The sequence below is a fragment of the Plectropomus leopardus genome, chromosome 2, assembly GCF_026936395.1.
Source record: "Plectropomus leopardus strain MGB_pleo_1.0 chromosome 2, ASM2693639v1, whole genome shotgun sequence".
NCBI lineage: Eukaryota > Metazoa > Chordata > Actinopteri > Perciformes > Serranidae > Plectropomus > Plectropomus leopardus.
Genome location: NC_142177.1, coordinates 39,966,028 through 39,985,145, shown reverse-complemented (window position 1 = coordinate 39,985,145; position 19,118 = coordinate 39,966,028). Strand labels below are relative to the sequence as shown.

The 19,118-nt window shown below is 39.1% G+C and overlaps 1 protein-coding gene across 2 annotated transcripts in view; it reads right to left on the bottom strand.

Moving 5' to 3' along the window:
* The window catches only part of angpt4 (angiopoietin 4), an 87,358-nt gene that overhangs the window by 6,105 nt on the left and 62,135 nt on the right, over positions 1 to 19,118 (bottom strand). For both annotated transcript variants that reach the window (XM_088070707.1, XM_042495645.2), the window contains 4 exons: positions 5,738 to 5,893; positions 5,535 to 5,656; positions 751 to 835; positions 182 to 329 (listed from right to left, as the gene is read on the bottom strand). In XM_088070707.1, the coding sequence (XP_087926833.1) occupies positions 182 to 329; positions 751 to 835; positions 5,535 to 5,656; positions 5,738 to 5,893 (511 nt within the window). The remainder of the gene's footprint in view (positions 1 to 181; positions 330 to 750; positions 836 to 5,534; positions 5,657 to 5,737; positions 5,894 to 19,118) is intronic.

Below are 19,118 nucleotides of genomic sequence, written 5' to 3'. Positions count from 1 at the left end.
CTAAACACACGCACGCACGCACGCACGCACGCACACACACACACACACACACACACACACACACACACACACAAATCATGTAAGCAAATGCACAGAGAAAACTGTATTTGCACACCTCTTGTACAGCTCTTTTTAATTTTTGCTTGCCAATACGTGCAAATGTGTGTGTGTGTGTGTGTACCTGTAGTGCTGGCCACCATGTTAATGAGTGTGTGGACAGACTCCATCAGCTGCGCCTGCTGCCTCTGCAGAGCCGTGTTGTTGCTGCTGGCAACTCTCAGTTGCCGCTCCAAAGACTCGATGGCTGCCATCTGAGTCCTGACGACCGACTGGAGACGAAGATTTACTCGAGTTGAATCGCTTCGTACTGTCAGCATGGACTAATAATGTACCGCTGTTTCTTTAATTTGTCTGTTCATACAGACTCCGCCAGCCATGACCTCTCATATCTTATGCATGCAACTTTACAATGAAAGATTTTACTTTTATTTTGATTCATATTCATTACGTTTATGTTGGCTGGCTGAGACTAACATAGTAAGCTAACGTGAAAATTAATCTTCTGTACATTTAAAATTGCAAAATTTAAATTCATGATGTCAGACACTTGGTATTTTTGCTGTTCACTGAAAGCTCGGACTTATAAATGTAATTTAAAGTATTCCTGATGATATTAAAGCTAGTACACACAGAGCCACCCCTCTCAACACCTGCTGATGAAGTGTCTTCACTGTAAACAAAGTTGTGTACCTGCAGTCTCTTCTTCTCCTCCTTCATGTCTTCCAGCTCTCCTTTCTGCTGAGACTCCAACATCTGAACTTTACTCTCCAAACGACTGAAAGACAGACAAACGGGGTGGATTAGTGTGCTCACATATTTCAGGACAGTGTTTAAACTTAGGCAATAAGCACGCAGTTCAATTTAATGTCCGACAGCTCGCTACAGTGTGGACATGTGCGACAGCCCGCTCCAACTGGAGTAGTTCCTGTAATTCGGACAAAAACTTTGTCCTATCCGGACCTGTGGCCAAAATGTAATAAAATGTAGGAATGAAAACAATATTTTTAGGAGTAGTGCTGGGCATTCAATCGAAAAGTAATCGAAACCGACATTCAAAACCTCTAACTGACATAATGTTGTCCATTTTGGGGATTTTGTTTTTTGTTATTTGTTTTTTAAATTCTGTTAACCCTTTTCCAACGGGGGCTGACAACTCCCACGGATTTGCAGTGCGTCTCACACTTTTGGGCTCTGTCTCATGCTCTCATGACACAGAGGAAAATCTTACACAAAAACACAGAGAGGGCAGAAATGCTGGACAATCTACAAACGTGACAACTTTGACTGTAGAACAGCTGAGTGTTTGACAGCCACAGCATTTCACCATCGCGGATCAAACAACTGATGGTCCGACAGCAGCGCAGTGAGACAGACAAACAGAGCGCAGCTTCTCCTCAAAGCACCGAAGTGTCTGAAACAGACACATTTGCAGAGGTGGAAAGTGACTTCTTTTGATTTCTATAGATTTTTTTTTGTTAGGTTCAGCTTTAATCAGACTTTGGATGAATTATTTTGAAACAGCAGGATGCATCGCTCCGTGTCTCATCTAGTCGCTCGCGCTGAGCTCTCATTATTATTACCAGGGGCAGCTGTAATGTTTTGGGGGTCTGGGGCCACAAGCACATGAGCTTATCTTCAGCCTTTCTCTAACTGGGAATGTTGGCAGGCTGTTGCTTAAACCAAAATGAACCGTGTGATATCTTCATATTTCACTTAAAAGTAAAAGTAAACCTTTAAGCTTGACAGAAAAAGTGATTTGATGTATATCGAGATACATATCGATATCGACTGATTTGGAAAAAAAAAATTGGTAAAACTTTTTTCTGTATCAATATAAAATGATAGAAGAGGCAGAAATACTAAGTCAATACACACAGGAAAGCCAAAAGCTGCCACAGAGACAACACTGCTTCGCCCAAATGATAACATACAGCACAAAGTAACAGCTAAAGAAAGCTCTCGAAGAAAATGAAAGAAATAACTAAATAAAGAAGGAGTGGAGGAAGCAGGCTGACAGAGAGTGAATTAGTGTATCATCACAAAATAACTCGTGGAGAGTGTCGTATTAACGTCAGATTGTTTGTTCTCCAGCAGAAGGACAGAAATCTAAACTATTTGCACAACAAATCTGTCTGTTACGGAGCAGAGGTTGTAACTCCTGAGTTACTCCTTCTCGTTAGAGAAGCCGTAAAACAGTGAAATAAAGATTAATAACCCGACCATCACTCTTTCTGCCAGAGCAGCCTGCAGACCGCGTTATCTCTGCAGCTGAACCAGCAGAACAGCCGCTGAAAATAGACTTCGGCCCACAGTTAGATCAACAAAGCAGGAGCCAAATGAATGAAACCCAATGAAGGAGTGGCAGCCGCTTCAGAGGGAAACGTGAGATGCCGAAAGTGGCTGAATGTCCAGTTCACACTCACTTTTTTGGCTCCGGGTGCAGAGAACAGGAGGTGTGGTGTGGGGTCTGCAGAGGTGGGTGGGAAAATTTGACCTCTCAATTTTTTCAAAGTAACTTACAATCTGTATCTGTGTGTTTAAAACATTAAATACTAATATTTGCTGGTGGACATAATCAGGAAAGTTCATAATTTAAAGAAAAAATATCTCATGGACTTCTGTATAAGTAAACTTATAATGTGCAGTTTGAGGGTTAATGGAAACCTTGACCTTTATCCTTTTACCACCAAAATCTAATGAGTTCAACCTTGAATCCGATTTAACATTTATGCCAAGTTTCAAGAAATTCCCTCCAGGTGATCTTGAGATATCTCATTCACAATAATGTCACAGATGAGGTCAAAGTGACGTTAACCTTTGACCTATGACCCCCAAAATCTAATCATACCATCCTTGAGTCATGGTGGACATTTGTGTCAAATTTGAGGAAATTCCCTTAAGGTGTTCTTGAGCTACCACAAGAACGGGACGGTCATACCGGGGGTGCAGAGGCATAAAAAGTTGATATTGTATAGCATAATAAGTAATAAAAACTTACTTTTACTTCATAGATCATAAATATAAACTGAAGGCTTCACATCTTTCTTTGACAAATATGAACGTAAACAGATTTTAGGCTCCACTGTTCTCCTGTAATTCAGTACGATGTGAATATCAGCACATTAACACCCAGACATGAAATGTGAGATCCATTAATATCATATTTGCAGCTTTACTGAGCAAACTGAGCGAGCTGAAGTCCAGCTGCTGTTGAAATGTAGCTGACAAGAGTCTGATGTGACCCTCCATCATCACGCAGCTCTGTCACACCTGCGAGCGAGATCGTCTTACATCAGTAGGTGAGCCTTTGGTCACATTAGGAGCTAAAACACACCATCAGCTCCTGGTTCTGATCACTTCAACATGCTGACCTGCACATGAACGAGGTGACATCATTCACCGGGATGGAGACTGATGGGGAGTCACTGACTGCTGCCGTGCTGCGGTTTCTACAGTGTGTGTGTGTGTGTGTGTGTGTGTGTAGTTTCCCCTAGTTTGTCCCCTACTAGATGCAGTGTGTGTGTGTTTTTTTGTACCTCTTGCTGTTTGTACTCTGACTATAAGACTATGCCAGTTGAAAAATGTGAAAAGAGTGTGTGAGTTTTATGGTGTTAGGATGTCAAAAATTTTAACTTGGAATAAAACCTGGAATTTTAATTTATATTAGAAACCAAAACACAGAATGTAGAGTTATAAAAACAAACAAACAAACAAACAAAAATATATTTTTTTCTGAAAAGAGCAATTAAATATTGTGGAATTACAACAAAGCCGTGCACGAAAATTCAAACCAAGATATGTAAAAATTTAAGCGCATAAAGTCAAATAATCTGTAATTAACTGACATGTTCTGTATTTAAGCTGCAGGATCAAAAGTTTAGGATTTATCTGAATTACTTTGAGTATTGTCAGGAGAAAGATAAAAGAGAGAGAAAAAACAACATCCTAAATTTCAAAAATCAAGGTAGGAGGTAAGGAGCTCCTGAATGTCCTTGTTTTCTCGATCTGCCGACGTTTACAGCTGCTGTACTTCTTTTTTGAGTAAACTACAAATTGCGGCTTTTTAAATCTCCTGTAATACGCCTTCAAAACATCACACCCTTCGTGCCCATAGTCCCGTTCTGCCGGCTGTCCTGTTTACACAGACGAGTTTCGGTGCTGTTCCTTCCTCCTGCGCCGACTTGAAAAACTCTGTCCCTCCACTCCACAGTCAACGCTTTTGTACAACACAGCACAATATTCCCGCTATGCACAGGCAGTGTAAAAGGGGCTACAGATAACTGTTGGCCAGCCCAAACCTCTGTGAGGTATTTACACCGTATACAAAGAGAACTGTGGAAATGATGTAGGCAGCATGAATTTAACTGAAGATGTGTTGAAGCTGAGTAGCTTAAATGGAAAATTTCTGTTTAATGAACGTAAGAGGATAAGAGCAAAGAACAGGAGTTTGTGGAAAAATAACAAAAAAATGAATTAAATAAAATAAGCCTACTACAAAACACTCAAGCAGTCAAATAAGTGTAAATAAAATGAGGCAGAAATGTCCCAATTTATCAGTGAAATGCACTGAAGCTGCTGTTAAGCTGTTTTTGAAGATATACACAAGAGCTCTTTATTCAGAAGAGTTAACACACTCAATAGAAAATGACGCGCACACATCTCTCTCTCTCACACACACACACACACACACACACACACACACACAGTGTTTGTATTATATCTGTTACTGTAAACAGAGAACACGCTTGATAATTACTCTGCATGTTTTACGGCTCAGCGCTCCGTCCAACTTCACCTCACCATGAAAAATAGTGAAAATATTGTGATTCCAAATATTGGCGTGTCTCGCAGCAACAGCTGTGGACGTATTTCCATCATCTCTAATGACTTGCTTGTATTTCAAATACTCTCACTGTTATAGTTGTGAAATCTCTGATAAGGCTCTTGTCTTATTTTTTTCTCCACTCGGGGTCAACTTGTATTTAGGTCAGAGGAGGAAAGAATGTCATTTTCTAATGAGGTTAATGCATTCGTGAACCCCTCCCCCCCCCAAAAAAACCCCACATCGTACAAATTATTGTTTGAAGCCAAATATTTTAAATGTCGTAAGAATTGAAATAATAGAAGATGTTGCTCAAATTTGTCACTCAGGTGTCTTTTGGTTTAGTTGCCAGTTTCTGATCAGGGTCTTACATTGACAGCTTTGCTTTTGGAAACACTGAAAGAATATTACGGCAGATATGAGCAGATGTTTCTGGCTTTTCCTCTTTAGGCAGAAAATCATATCATGTGACAACTTCATGTGCATTATGCTGTGAGTAGTAGGAGAAAGCTGCTTTGTAAATGTGTTTTTTTCTCCACTTTAGTGGTACTTGTAGATCTAAGATGGTGCTGTGAACGGCAGCCTGTGGGTTAAATTTTCTGTTACTTCTCCCAGTTTTATCAGTTTTCAGATAGAAATGTTTCTTTTCTACCTGTTCTTGTCTCGTAGCCGGCTGATCTCGGAGGTCTGCAGCAGCAGCTCTTTCTCCAGCTTGTTGGTGGACAGAGAATTCTCCAGAAGCTGAATTTCTATTCGAGACGTGTGGTTCAGCACCTGGAGGAAAAAAGTCGTTGAACACCAAATCCAGGAAATCTGCTTTCAGGTGTTGAGATCAGCAGAGTGGCGACTCGTTACCTTTGCTTCCACCACGTTGAGTTTGCGTGTCTGCTCCGCCGTGTGTGTGAGGAGGTTCGTTCCGATCTCCAGCATGGTGGCCGTTTGGTTGTGAACGACGTGAGACGGTATGTTTGTGACGTCCGGCTTCACACTTTTCTGAATGACGTTCTCCAACTGAGGATGAAAAAGATAAAAAAAGATAGAAAAAATGGTGAGAAACAAAAATACAGAGGGTGAAAGACAAAAAGAATGAAAAAAAGAGACAAGGATTAAATTTTTAATCTGACTCATATTCTCATTGATAAATAACACTGTAAAATGTGACAAAGACATGAAGTCTTTCCAGAAGCCCAACACTAAACATTTCAGGCCTGCTTCAGTATTACACACACTCGTATAGCTCAGTGCACAAAATGTGCTTTTCAAAATCAAGCTTTAAAAATGTTATACATTGTCATTTCTCTACTTTCATTGAGTTATGTTTTTTAACCAACATCAATCCTAATCATAAATATAACATATTCATTAATTTTCAGAAACTGAACCCTTTAAGTGCCACGATTTTGTCATTTTGCCACTTTTATGTGAAAAAACAAAAAAACAAAAAAAGGATTATTTTCAATACACTACATGATGGGTAGATTTTTTATTATAACAGTCTGGGATATGTCAGTGATCAGCAGCTACACTGATTGTGAAAAGTCACCTAGGAGAAATACCATGTATTTCCTCCATATGCCAAATATGGTCAAAATGACCTCATCAGGTGGAAAAAAGCCAAAATGAAAAATTCAGAGTCAAAAGCCCAGAATGACACCCAGAAACAATACAAGTCATGTTTTTCTGCTCTGATGGCTGTGGGATCAAAAATGTCAGTTTGAATGGGTTTCAATGGAGCATTTTTTGACCTGAACAGTCTGAATGTAACTATTTAGTTTCCACAGTGTATTTTAGACTTATTGTAGGAGCTGAGCTGGAAATTCACTGATTAAACAAAACTACGCAATCTTCCCAAAATGTATGCCATATGCATAAACACAGCCAAAATTATCAAAAAATTAAGAGAAAAGTGCCAAACAGTCCAGAGTTTAATAAATTCTGTGCTCTAACACCACCCACTCAGTGTATCAAGTTCACCAAATCAAACATGTCAAGAGGTCTGGTATATAAAGACGCAGGTCGCTCCATCTCTGGGAATATCAGCGGATGCCAGCTCACACTGCCACGCTGCGACCTTTAACCCCCGGCAAATAAATAATCCATCCACCGAGCCATCTCTGCATCCCTCAGACTCCACGTCTTCAGGGTATCAGTGCCACTGAGAAGCTTCAGGGAGTTGATAAATATATCACTGGACCAACAAACAGATTGGTCCCAGTGGGACGGCCAGTTACCAACAAGGCTGTTTGATGAGTCACTGGGAGGAGGAAGTTCACAGCCAGTTTGAGTCTGGATCACTCTCCTGAAACTGATCCCATCACAGAAGTGTTATTTAATCATCACACTCATCTTTATTTTGAGAGACATGAGAAGATTTGGAGGCAATTCATCTCTTTATTTGTTTGTGTCAAATAACAGGTTTGCTCTACGATAACATTTCAGCACAGATTAAACTGAACGATGAAAAGACATTTTCTATAACACTCACAATAATTATCAAAAAGTAATAAATAAATAAATAAAAAACATTAACAGTAACAGAACAGTAAAAGTAATGATTAATTGTGTATTTCCAACGAGGTGAGTAATATTAAATGTTATGAGTCTCGTGTCATATTTGTGTGACTGTGTCACTTTTATGTCGCATTCTGAATTTTGCAACAAATTTTTTTCAACGAACAATAAATGTATCGTACTTGTATCAAGCTAAATAAGCCAATAATTTTGACCAAAAAAAAGAAAAAAGAAAACCGGTAACCAATCATTTTTAACTTTTTCAAGACTTAAGCAAATTGGTTTTATTTCTTTCAAAAACATGGGAGAAAAAATTGCCTAAAATGTGCAGGCAATTAGTAAAAAAATAAATACATTTTTAAAAAGTTACAAGAAAACAACTGGAAAATAAAGCTAAAAAGGTGTTAAAATAAAGAGAAAATGAACCATATTTGTTATTATTATATTATTTTAAATATGAAATTATATACATACATATATATAATAATAATAATAATAATAATAATAATAATAATAATAATAATAATAATAATAAACTTTATTACAGACTCAATGGTCCAGATAAGAGCAAGACAATACATACAAAAGATATAAAAGACACATAGAAGTACCATACACAACATATTCACAATGCAATAAGATCACTTAATAAAAAAAAAAATATATATATTATATATATATATATATATATATACATATATATACACACACACACACACACACACACACATATACATATACATATATATATATATATATATATATATATATATATATATATATATATATATATATATATATACGTAGTTTTGTTGACATTTTTCCGCAGTTTCTAGATATTTTTCATGTGTCAGTTTTCTTTCGATCATATAGGTGCAGCATTTCATTAAAAAACAGGGAAAATGTCAGAATAAACTTATAATGTAATTTGCCTCAACTTCATCCAGCCCCTCCTCTGCTGGAGTTACGTTCAGTCATTGAAACCTGGAAACTAGTTGAGATGATGAAAAACCAAACAAACTGGACCAAAAACCTCCCGAGTTCAAGTAATGAAATTCAAAAGTCTTAAACCCCCTCGAAGGCCATTTCAGTGGTTTGTTATGTCTGCTGAAGTCTGACAGCTGATTCATTTTTCATAAATGCTGACTAATCCTCCAGTTTCAACAGCGTCTTGTTTTCCTGGTTTTATTCTTTTCAGCTGCTGATGTTATCCACGCTGATCGACTTTATCACGTTCATCATTCTTCATGTTACTCATTTTCACTATTAAAGTTTCTTGTGTTATTATGTTTAGTCTGCTTCAGTTCAGCTTCAGATTAAACAAGCGTCGCTCTGTTCAATCAGAAAATGGTTTTACGAGATTTGTATCCGGCCATCACTAATCCAAGTGGCTTTTTAGAGGGACTTTTGTGTGAGTCAGTAAACTGGAACCTGGAACGAGGAGGCGAGACAATATCAGATGTTGTGATGCAGCGGAAAGTCACTCAAATGATTAAACAAGGAGAAAAGAGCTGGAACGAGCTGCTTGGTTTCTCCCTCCCGCTCTGCTTCCTGAGATGCTGCGCAGATAAACTTTGACGAAAGCCAAAACCTCCACCTGGCTGCTGCACGGCCCAACCAGCAGAGAGACGGAGGGCGAAATAAAAGCATAAAAAAGCTGCAGTATAGCTTCTAATGTGCAGTTTACACAGATATATTTTGTCTGTGTGAGAAAGAAAGAATAAAGGAGAAAAAAAGAGAATTGAAACAAACAAGAAAAGTTCAGCAGGTCCTTTTTTTGGTCTTTTCTCATTATTTTTCTTTTGGTTGAGTCTCTCGAGACACAATGTGCTGACTTTTTAATTGACCCGTACTTCCTGCTTTAGGATTAGAACCACACACACACACACACACACACACACACACACACACACACACACACACACACACACACAATTAGCTCTAACGCACACACACAATTATAAACTACACAAGCAGAGCGAGGAGCTGAGGGACTACACAGACAACCCCACGTATGGAGGGCTTGTTTCTGAGATGCTAACTCAAACCACATGTTGGCTTCGCTGTGATCTGGCCCTCTGGGTGACTTCACAGATGGAGGGGAGTAGGAGGGGGGGCTGGATCACCAAACAGCCCCGATAACAAGACTGACGCACAGGCAAGTAGCACCGATATGGATCTGGGGTAACAAGTGCACTGTGGGTCGCTGGAGTGTGTCGGCGTTTGAGCTCGCAGCTCGGGACCTGAAGGGACCAGTGACTGGACTCAGGAGGGCAAACAGACAGAAGAGGTGAAAAGTTGTGGATGGTACTTTTAGTATAGGGTTCGACAGATTATCGACCTGTTCAATTAGCAGGGCCGATATTTGGCATCATTACGATTATTTGTATCTGTACTTTATTTTAATGATCGCGATAAAATGTATTTATGGAAAACTGTTCATATTAGACTCATCCAACAACAGGGAAGGCAGTCTGCGATACACACAAAGAAAGTGTCAGCCAAAAAAGTTGCAGGGAACTTGCTGTATATGATGCTGAAAGTCTCAGTTTTGATCAAACATTTGCTAAAAGCATTTAAACAAAGTTTTGTGTTGTAGTTCGTTATATTCTAAATTTTGACAGAAATATTTTCATTTTTATTGTAAATGCATACTGGTTCCAAATATTGGTTATCAATCTCAAGTACTAATAATTGGTATTGGCACTGAAAAACCAATATCAGTCGACCCCTACTTTCGTATCTTTGGAGCCATATGCATTTTTGGTAAACGCTGTACACTCTGCAGTCCGCTGACTGGTCAGTAGAGAAACGTCACTCAGTGCTCAGGACTGAGCTGTCTCTAGTAGCAGCTCTAGACTGAATTATCTTTTTTATTTCACAGGGTCGATTGCCGGCAACTACGTAGGTGTAGGTCTTTTAAACGTAATGTTACTCAATGCATGGGTTGACAAGATGAATCCATCAACGCTTGTTCCCGGTGGGTGTTGGCCTCCGCCAGGGTTGTCCCTCAGCACCGATCCTGTTTGTGACATTCATGGACAGGACCTCAAGAAATAATCAGGGGGAGGAAGGGGCCCTGTTTAAGGACCTCAGAACTGGTTCTTTGCAGTCTCTGCAGATGATGTGGTTCTGCTGGTTTTATCACACCATGATAAAGTGCATTTTTCATGCACATACACAGAAAATGGTGGGCTGCCCTCTCTGGGAGGGAGTTGCTGCCCCAAGTGAAGGAGTTCAAGTATCTTGGGGTCTTATTCACCAGTAAGGGTAAAACAGAGAGTGAGATAGACAGGTGGTTTGACATAAAGTCAGCAGTGATGTGGACATTATGCCGGATTGTCGTGGTGAAGAGGGAGCTGAGCCAAAAGGCAAAGCTATCGATTTACCAGTCCACTTATGTCCCAGCCCTTCACCCATGGTCATGAGCTCTGTGTAATGACCAAAAGAATGAAATTACAGATTCAAGTACAAGTACAAGACAAATTACTGTTCTCTCCAGAAAATGATCAGCATTTGTTCAAAGGTTTAAAATTAAAAAAAAAAAAAAAAAACCTGCAGGAATGTGTGAAAAGTATGGAGGTGGAGTGAGTATATGTCTGAAATAATTAATGTATAAGAGTGCAAAAGTTGGTCAGTGCAGGAGAGAGTGAAGGCTGTTCTGCAAGCAGACTTTCATGCACGAAAATGACCGTAAATCAACGACAACAGGTTTATAGTTGCAACAACACTTGTATGATCCTTCAGCCCTTTAGATAGATCTATAACACACACACACACACACACACACACACACACACACACACACAGTTGCAACATCAAATTGAACTCAAAATGTATAAACCATCATTGATAATAAACCCTCTTCTCTTGAAAGCCATCATCTTACAAACTGACATAATCTGCCTTGTAAAAACACAATGAGCTCAATAAATCTGAACAATAACTCACATGCAAACTGGCAGAGCATGTTGTATTATTGCAGTGTGTCTCTGAGTATCAGAGAGTCCAGATGTTTTGGCTGAGAGTTATGAAGCCACAGAACAAGCCAACAGCCTCGGGCTTCGTTTCTGAGCAGGGCTCCACTTGACGAACTGCAGGGGAATGTTTCTCTGTATGGTGCCTGAGCTTTACTCTCCTTCAACCTCAACAACTTCCATCCCCTCTCTCTTTCTCTTTCTGTATTTCCCATGTGTGAACTTATCTTCAGATGGTCAAAGACGTGTTTCATCTCTGACTGTTCCTCTGCTGTTTCTACATCTTCATTTGTGTCTCTCTTTTGTCCTTTTGACTTTCATTCGCTGTAGAAATCTGTTTCTTCATGACTGCATTAATGTGATAACGGTCTTAAACCATATCTTACTTCATGTCTGAAATACACATCAGACTGATCATATCTCGCCTAGGTTAAGTTTTTTTCAGTGTTCCTGTCTTAGCTTACATCATAAAACAGTCGTGCTGTTTTCAGTCACGCCTCATATGCTCCAACATCAGCACATCTCCTGACAGGTGTTTTCTAAAACACCAAACCACTGTGCAGATGCTTTACATGTTCCTCGTGGGGAATATAAGGTAACAACATTGTGGTTACAGTACCGTCGGGGTAAGCTGGTGCAGCAAGTGTGATTTTTACCTTTTATTAGATTGAGACATTTAAAGAGCAACTCAACACCCTGTTTAGGGTTGAACGACTAAAGAACCCTGACGTCTCCCACCTCTCTAATAATCTAAAACTGATGCTTCATAGCTGTTTTATTGTTTTAGTACTTTGATATAACATCTGCAGATCATCCAGAATGTATGATCTATTATCAAGGAGACACACTTGCAAAAAAATGTTTTTGTAATTTTTAAAAAATACTTTTACAGCTGAATTTTGGCCTCAACAAAACCTCACTCAAAAAATGAGAGCTTTCGGTCTGCGTTTTTAACTTGATTGGAAATATTTTTTCAGTGTGAACAGACTGACAGTGTTCTTGTTTTTTAGCAGCCGACATTAAGTTGGATTTATAGCCAACACTACGCCTATGCACGCAGCCAACGCTGTTAAGTGCTGCAAAGTTTGATTGATTCAAAATACATAAAACACGCTTAAAACATGACTTAATGACACATTTTCAAACAGACATACACAAATTTGCTTCATTCTAACTCACAAGATTCACATGCAAAACAGACAAGACGCTTCAGCGGCTCGAGTGACCCTGTAACTATAGTAACTCACTCACTCCTGCTTGAAAAGAGGGGGAGAGAGTGCTGTGCTGCTGTCAGAAGTTATCCGTTATATATTTTTCACAGCGAGAAAATGCTCTTGTGGCATGAGAGTGTGTGAAAAGGGTCATTTGCGTGAGTCTCATGGTCAGTGTGAGTTAGCAGCCCTGTCAAGTTACTATAGTCATAATTTTTGTGCACGGCTGCTTTGTGCACACCAGATCGCATTAGAGGACATCCCATGTAAAACAGTGGACCCAAAATCTTCAGTCAGATTAAGAAAAAGTGTGCATATAACACAGCTACTGTTGATCAGATACAACTTTTTGGGTACATTTACTCCCAACATATTGAAACATTGATAACTACTACTAGTAGATCTACAACTACAGTACCTCTACTACCGCTGATCTCAGTCTTTCCATACTCCATAAGGATTACTGACTCTACTGACTCTCTACTTCACAACTTTCTGTATTTGTATGTTAGCTGTGTGTGTGTGTGTGTGTGTGTGTGTGTGTGTGTGTTTTGGGGTGAACATGACGATGTTTTTGCAGTGTCCTAAGTTGCATCAATCGGTGTTCATTTCTAGCTTGTATAGAGGAGAGTGAAAAAAGGCAAAGACGCAATTTTAACTTTCACTTTCTCTACTTTAAGTAGCTTTTGATGCTTTTTATGGGAAAGCTTTATTTATGAAAAAAGTAGGAGTGGGAAAGCAGCGGAGAGGAGCTAAGTTAGTCCTGTTATTCTGAATTTTGTTCCCACAGGATGCCAGCATGAGGACTGTGAATCAGACGTGGGCCAAACACAAACAGGGCTGTTTCCAAAAAAAATGAACCATGTTTCAGAAATTAGGATTGAATCAAATCTTCTCTGTTACATCATGTTATAAAATCTCCAGTCAGAAAAGAGGAGGGTTACTCATGTGTGGTCACTAGAGAGATAAATCAACCCCCCAAAACCACAAGACATTTAACGAATCAATGACTGTCCTGGAATTGGCAGCTAACTTCTATTAAACTCGAATGTTAAATTGGGCAATTTCTGACTTTGGTAACCCCTAGTGGGAATATTTACAGACTCACTAATTTTGAAACTTTCATCTAGATCACCTGGTCTTTATCAGCTCATTTGTCAAGGAACTGTAGATGTTAGTAATGTGCTGGTCGTGGTTTTTCAAAACCTGCACCAAAATGGCTTTTGTAAGCCAGTCTGTCTGCCTGACCTGCAAAAGTAAGTGTTAATCAAAGACCCCAACACAAATCGCAAACCGGAGCTGGACGTTTCTGGTAATGACCTTCGCTAATAACGACCTGCTTGCTGTTGGCTCTATTGTATGTCCTTTCTAGTAAATATCAGAGTATAAAAAAGGTTTTCTGTTTAAAAAGCACTAACTGATAGCTGATGTCCTACGTGGTTTGTCTCCACGAGTGCATATTTACTGAATTCAGTGTGGACAGAGAGACGCTTGCTGTTCGGACACATTGTTAGGCCTACATATACTCTAAAAAAAAAAAAAAAAACTAAAATTATAGCAGGGGCATCCTGTAGCTCACCTGGTTGAGCGGGTGCCCGATGCACAGAACTTGAACCAAACATGGAGTGAGAGTTTAAATATGCCAGATCTAAATATGTTTGACTTCTAACAGATTTTCCAGATAAAAAACCAGATAAAGCTTTAGTATAGCACTGCTGATGATGGAGTTTCGGACGGAGGAGGCGATTGGGGGGGCCGAGGAGACAAGAGACATCATGCCGACACCTTGCAGCCCAGAGCTTCACCGTCAGGTGAGAGGTGAGAGTTTCACGACTTCATCGTAAGATGGGAAGAGACTGTTCATCAGGTGAGAGAGAGACACCGCACGCCTCCGAAAGCTTGTCAGCGGTTATGACACTTTTAAGTTTGTAACTTTAAACATTATGACAGTTAACAATCTGACAGTCAGAGATCTGTGTCCAGTCTTCTAACTTAGTCTGTTTAATTTTGTTGTGTGTCTGAAATGATAAAGTGTCCTCAGTATGGAAGATACTGAAATCCTCAAAAAGAATATCCAAATGTCCACATTGAAAACCGAATATCTTCCTAATTAATACTCCAAAAGCCAAATGTTTGGGTCCAGCCCTAAACGCTGCTTTGTCAATTAATGCCCCACCCCCTTGAAACCTGTAATATTTTCTTTTTAAAGATTATTTTTTGGGCTTTTTGCCTATATTTGACGGGATAGCGTGGCAGGGAGAGAGAGAGAGGCTGACATGCAGCAAAGGGCTGCCTTCGTACGGACACAGCCTTTGAACATGGGACGCCTGCTCCACCCGGTGAGCTACTGGGTGCTCCAAACCTGCAATATTTTCTAACAAGCTTACCCAAACTGCCCAACCTGTGGGATTTGGTTTGAGATGTGCATCACTAGTACACATTCACACTCTCTATATTTCTTCACTGAGCATTTTTACTGTGATTCTGTCTAAAAATCACAAACAAGCCTGTCAGCGGCCCTTTTATGGAAACTGTTAAGTTACGGTAAATGAGTCAAACCAGTTACGGCACATTTTTTGACAGTTTAAGCTTTTTTGCCCAATTTAATTGGGATAAACTATGATTCACATTCTTGTGATTGGAGATGAAATCGCAGCCTGAATAAATGCTTCAATTCCCACCAGGAACACCAGCTCTACAACGAAACAGGAAAATAATGAGAAAACAAAAGAAAAGTTCCCGCTCCTGTTTCGTATATATATTACATCTTTATGTGTGTATCCATCTGAGCTCTCTGCTGTGTCACTAAACTGAATACTGCAGTCCAATGACCTTGTAACCATCTGTTGTGTGTTAGATCTCCAACACTATATCAGTGGATTGAAAGGTCACAGCTCTGTGTGTGTGTGTGTGTGTGTGTGTGTGTGTGTGTGTGTGTGTGTCTGTGTGTAAATGAATGAGTGAGTGTGTGTCAGTAAATGCTACTATCTACAATGCAAATGTGTGTGTGTCTCAGCTGGGTCACCTCTACAGCCACGACAAACATCTCAATCATCTCACCACAATCAGGACCATATGGGATAAATCAACACAATGGTGTGTAAGTGTGTGCGTGTGTGTGCGTGTGTGTGTGTGTGCAATTGAGCATATGTGCATTTTAAGGCTGTAAGTGTGAGTTGACTTGCATGTGCACATAAGTACTTCTATTTAGTGATGTGTGTAGTCACTCAGTGGGTCTCATTCATGAAATGTTTGTAAATCTGTGAGCAGATTTGCATAAAAATCACCTTGGTACAAAAAACCTACATCGGATTCATGAACACCGTGGAAAACTAATGAATGCCTATCAATCGTAAATTCACAATGCACTCGCACTAGTCTGCAATTTGCATATCAAAAACATGGTAAGTTGGCAATCAGGAACAAAAAAAGAAATTAATTAATTATACATTCTTAAAAAGAACAAGAAAATTACCTTAAAATTGGCACCAAAGACGAAAAAACAAACAAACAAAAAAGACCTAAAATATGCAAAAAAATTATGATTATTTAGCATAAACTTAAATATGTAACCATGGCAACTATTAATATAGTTTTTCCCTAGATTTTTGCCTAGCTTTTTAAATATATATATTTTCTGAATTTCTGCATTTCTCACAATTTGCCAAACATTTCTTACCAAGTATTTCAAAGGTTTTAAAAGGTTTTGATGTTTCCAAACACGGTGTCGGATGGAGAAGCTTGGCTGTGTGTGAAATTACTCTTTATTCAAATTACCTCAAGACAATACAATCTATCATCCTACATTCAAACAACCCAACAGTTTCACATTTTATTCAATAAATGTTTTAAGTAAGATCAACTTGTCAGATTTTACAGTGTAGAAAATGTATAAAAAAAGACTCACGGGTCCGTAGAAAGACACAGCAAGCGAGTAATGGCTGTTTGGGATTTACATTTTAGAGACGTACTGCTACAGTTCAGGGCCATTAACCTGTCCTGCTGTGAGACCGTCTGCTCAAGAAAAATGTATGAAATTGTCCACAGGAGGTTAATGCTCTTACGTAAAAAAGGGAGGTTTCAAAATAAAAGAATGTAAACAGAGGAATAGTTTGACTGGATTCCAAAAACAGACAATGGTGGCTGCAGGAAAGGTGTAGGATAAATAAATGAAGTTATTTCTACAGTCACTGTGCAGAACAGAAAGGCTGTCTGTAACATTACCTGTGTGTCCTAATCTATTTACTATGACAATAAATAAGGCTGGTGTTTTATGAAGTATTAATGGACGCTTCTCTGTCAGCGTGTTTAAACAGATGGTGCTGGATGGACGCCACTCGATGATGGAGTCATTGACTGGATGATAGACAGCGTGGTTAAAATGAGTTTGGTAAAACAAAGGAGAAAAAAAGTGTTTGTGGTTGTAGATGTTTTGGTTCTCGATGGAGAGAAAAGCCAGACAGTGATGGAAAGAAGAAAAGAGACTGTGGTTTTTTTGGTCAAATAAAAGGGTTTACATGTTTCTCTGTTTTTTCACCTGTTTAAAGATTTCTTCCATCCGTAAGAAAATAATTTTGTGGTTTGTTAGAGACCAAATGAACTCTTTCAGTCATTCATAAGTGCTGATGATGTTTAAAAACTACTGTTATTTTTCATTTAACACTCAAAGTGCAGCCACAGAAACACACTTTAATAAAATCTTATTACACCACCAGAGACTCTGAGAAGCACTCGGCTCAGTTTACGTGAGAAACCTTAATGGTTGTGTCATTACACAGATTACTACTGGAATTTACATTACACACGTAAAGGAAATTTTACCTGACTCTACTTTTTATAAAACCCACATTTCTTGGCACAGATTTGTCTTTACCGACTTACCGATGCAGTGACTAAAGTTACATATGAGCTTGTTTTTCCCGCCAGCACATGGCGAGACACATCCGCCATCTCCAACAGCAGAAACATCTGTTTGTTTTGAAGAACTAGATGAATAAGAGAAAAACAACTACCAACCATTAAATAGACATCTACACGAACTTTTACAGAAAATCCTCCCCAAAAAAAGACTTACTGTTACATTAGTTTGTTTGAGAGGCGCAGCCAAGGCCGCACCCACCATTTAGGTTTTCAAGGTGTCCAAAGGACAGAGGGACGTCATATGCTGTAAAACCCTCTGAGGCAAATTTGTGATTTGTGATAATGGGCTTTATAATTAAAATTGACTTGACGTGCAGCTGAAATTACGCAAAGCGTGATTCAGGTAACTAGAGAATTTTACGAGTTGACAGTTTGTTAAACCAATAGCTCCTGTGCGGTCGCGTAACGTTAAACAGTGGCCACACATCATGACGTCAGCTAGTTAGTTTCACCTTCACTCCTGTATGTTTTTGTTTTCCTAGTGGAGGCTGGTGACATTTTATTTAAGTATCATTTGACCCTGTGTTTACTTTCTTCCCTGAGAATGAAAAATGAAAATCAAATCTCAGCTCTGGGAGGGGAAGAGATACGAGAAGTTGAGGAGACAGAGAAAAAAGAAAAGAACGAGAGAAGGTGATAAAGATGAGAGAAGAAGAGCAGGTACTGTGTCCAGGTTGAGATTAGCATTGTGTCCCTCTGCTGTTCAACACTGATGTGATTCAGACAGTGTAACTGCCACAGAGGAGCGTGTCAGCCGCGGTGACACTGTGATGTTCAGTGAATGCAGAGATGATCATAATTACATTTCAATAGTGTCTGTAGTGTAAATTTCTTACATTAATTAGACATTGCCAACATTAATTTTAAGGTGTTCTGGGATCATTTTAGCCTCTTCTGGATGGAAGGGGCTCGCCCATGGCAATCTTTGGACCTCTATTTCTAAAATGACTGAGAGCAGTGCTTCCTTTGGTCATCAGCAATCAAAGCAAAGCAAAGATAACGTCATAATCTCAAATTCAAACAAACTCCTTTTTTTGGCCCATTTGGATGCCTCTCTTTTTTGTCCTGCTCTATCTGTTTTTCATTGTTCCTGACACATGAGCTCAACATTTTAACTTTTGCTCTCATTTTCTCTTCCAAATAATTTAGCTTTGTTTACAACCTGTGTGATCATCTAAACAGTCGTTTTTCTGCCCTGTTGGAAAGGATGTCAGTAATCAGTCAGCGTTACAGCCAACAGGAATGAAGGCCAACATTAGAAAAACACGACCAAAGTCATTCAAAAAAAACAAAACACAACACAGAACTGACCTTTAATGTTGGGTTTGTTGTTTTGTGGAGGGTCCTCTACCATTAACTTCACTTCATTTCGTCGTATTAGTATTAATATAACTATCCAATAGCCTTAACTACTGTTTTTGTAATACTTGCCTTGTAATTTTGAGTTTTTTATTCTTATTTTTATTTCACAAACATGAAATTATACATTTTTTAAATACCTTTCTTGATTTAGCTGAACTTATTTCTGTCCTGTCAATAAAGGCTTATCTCGTCCTAGACGTTTATCTCATGTTTTCTCTCTCCTGTTTCTCTTTATAGTCAAAGTAATATTAAAAA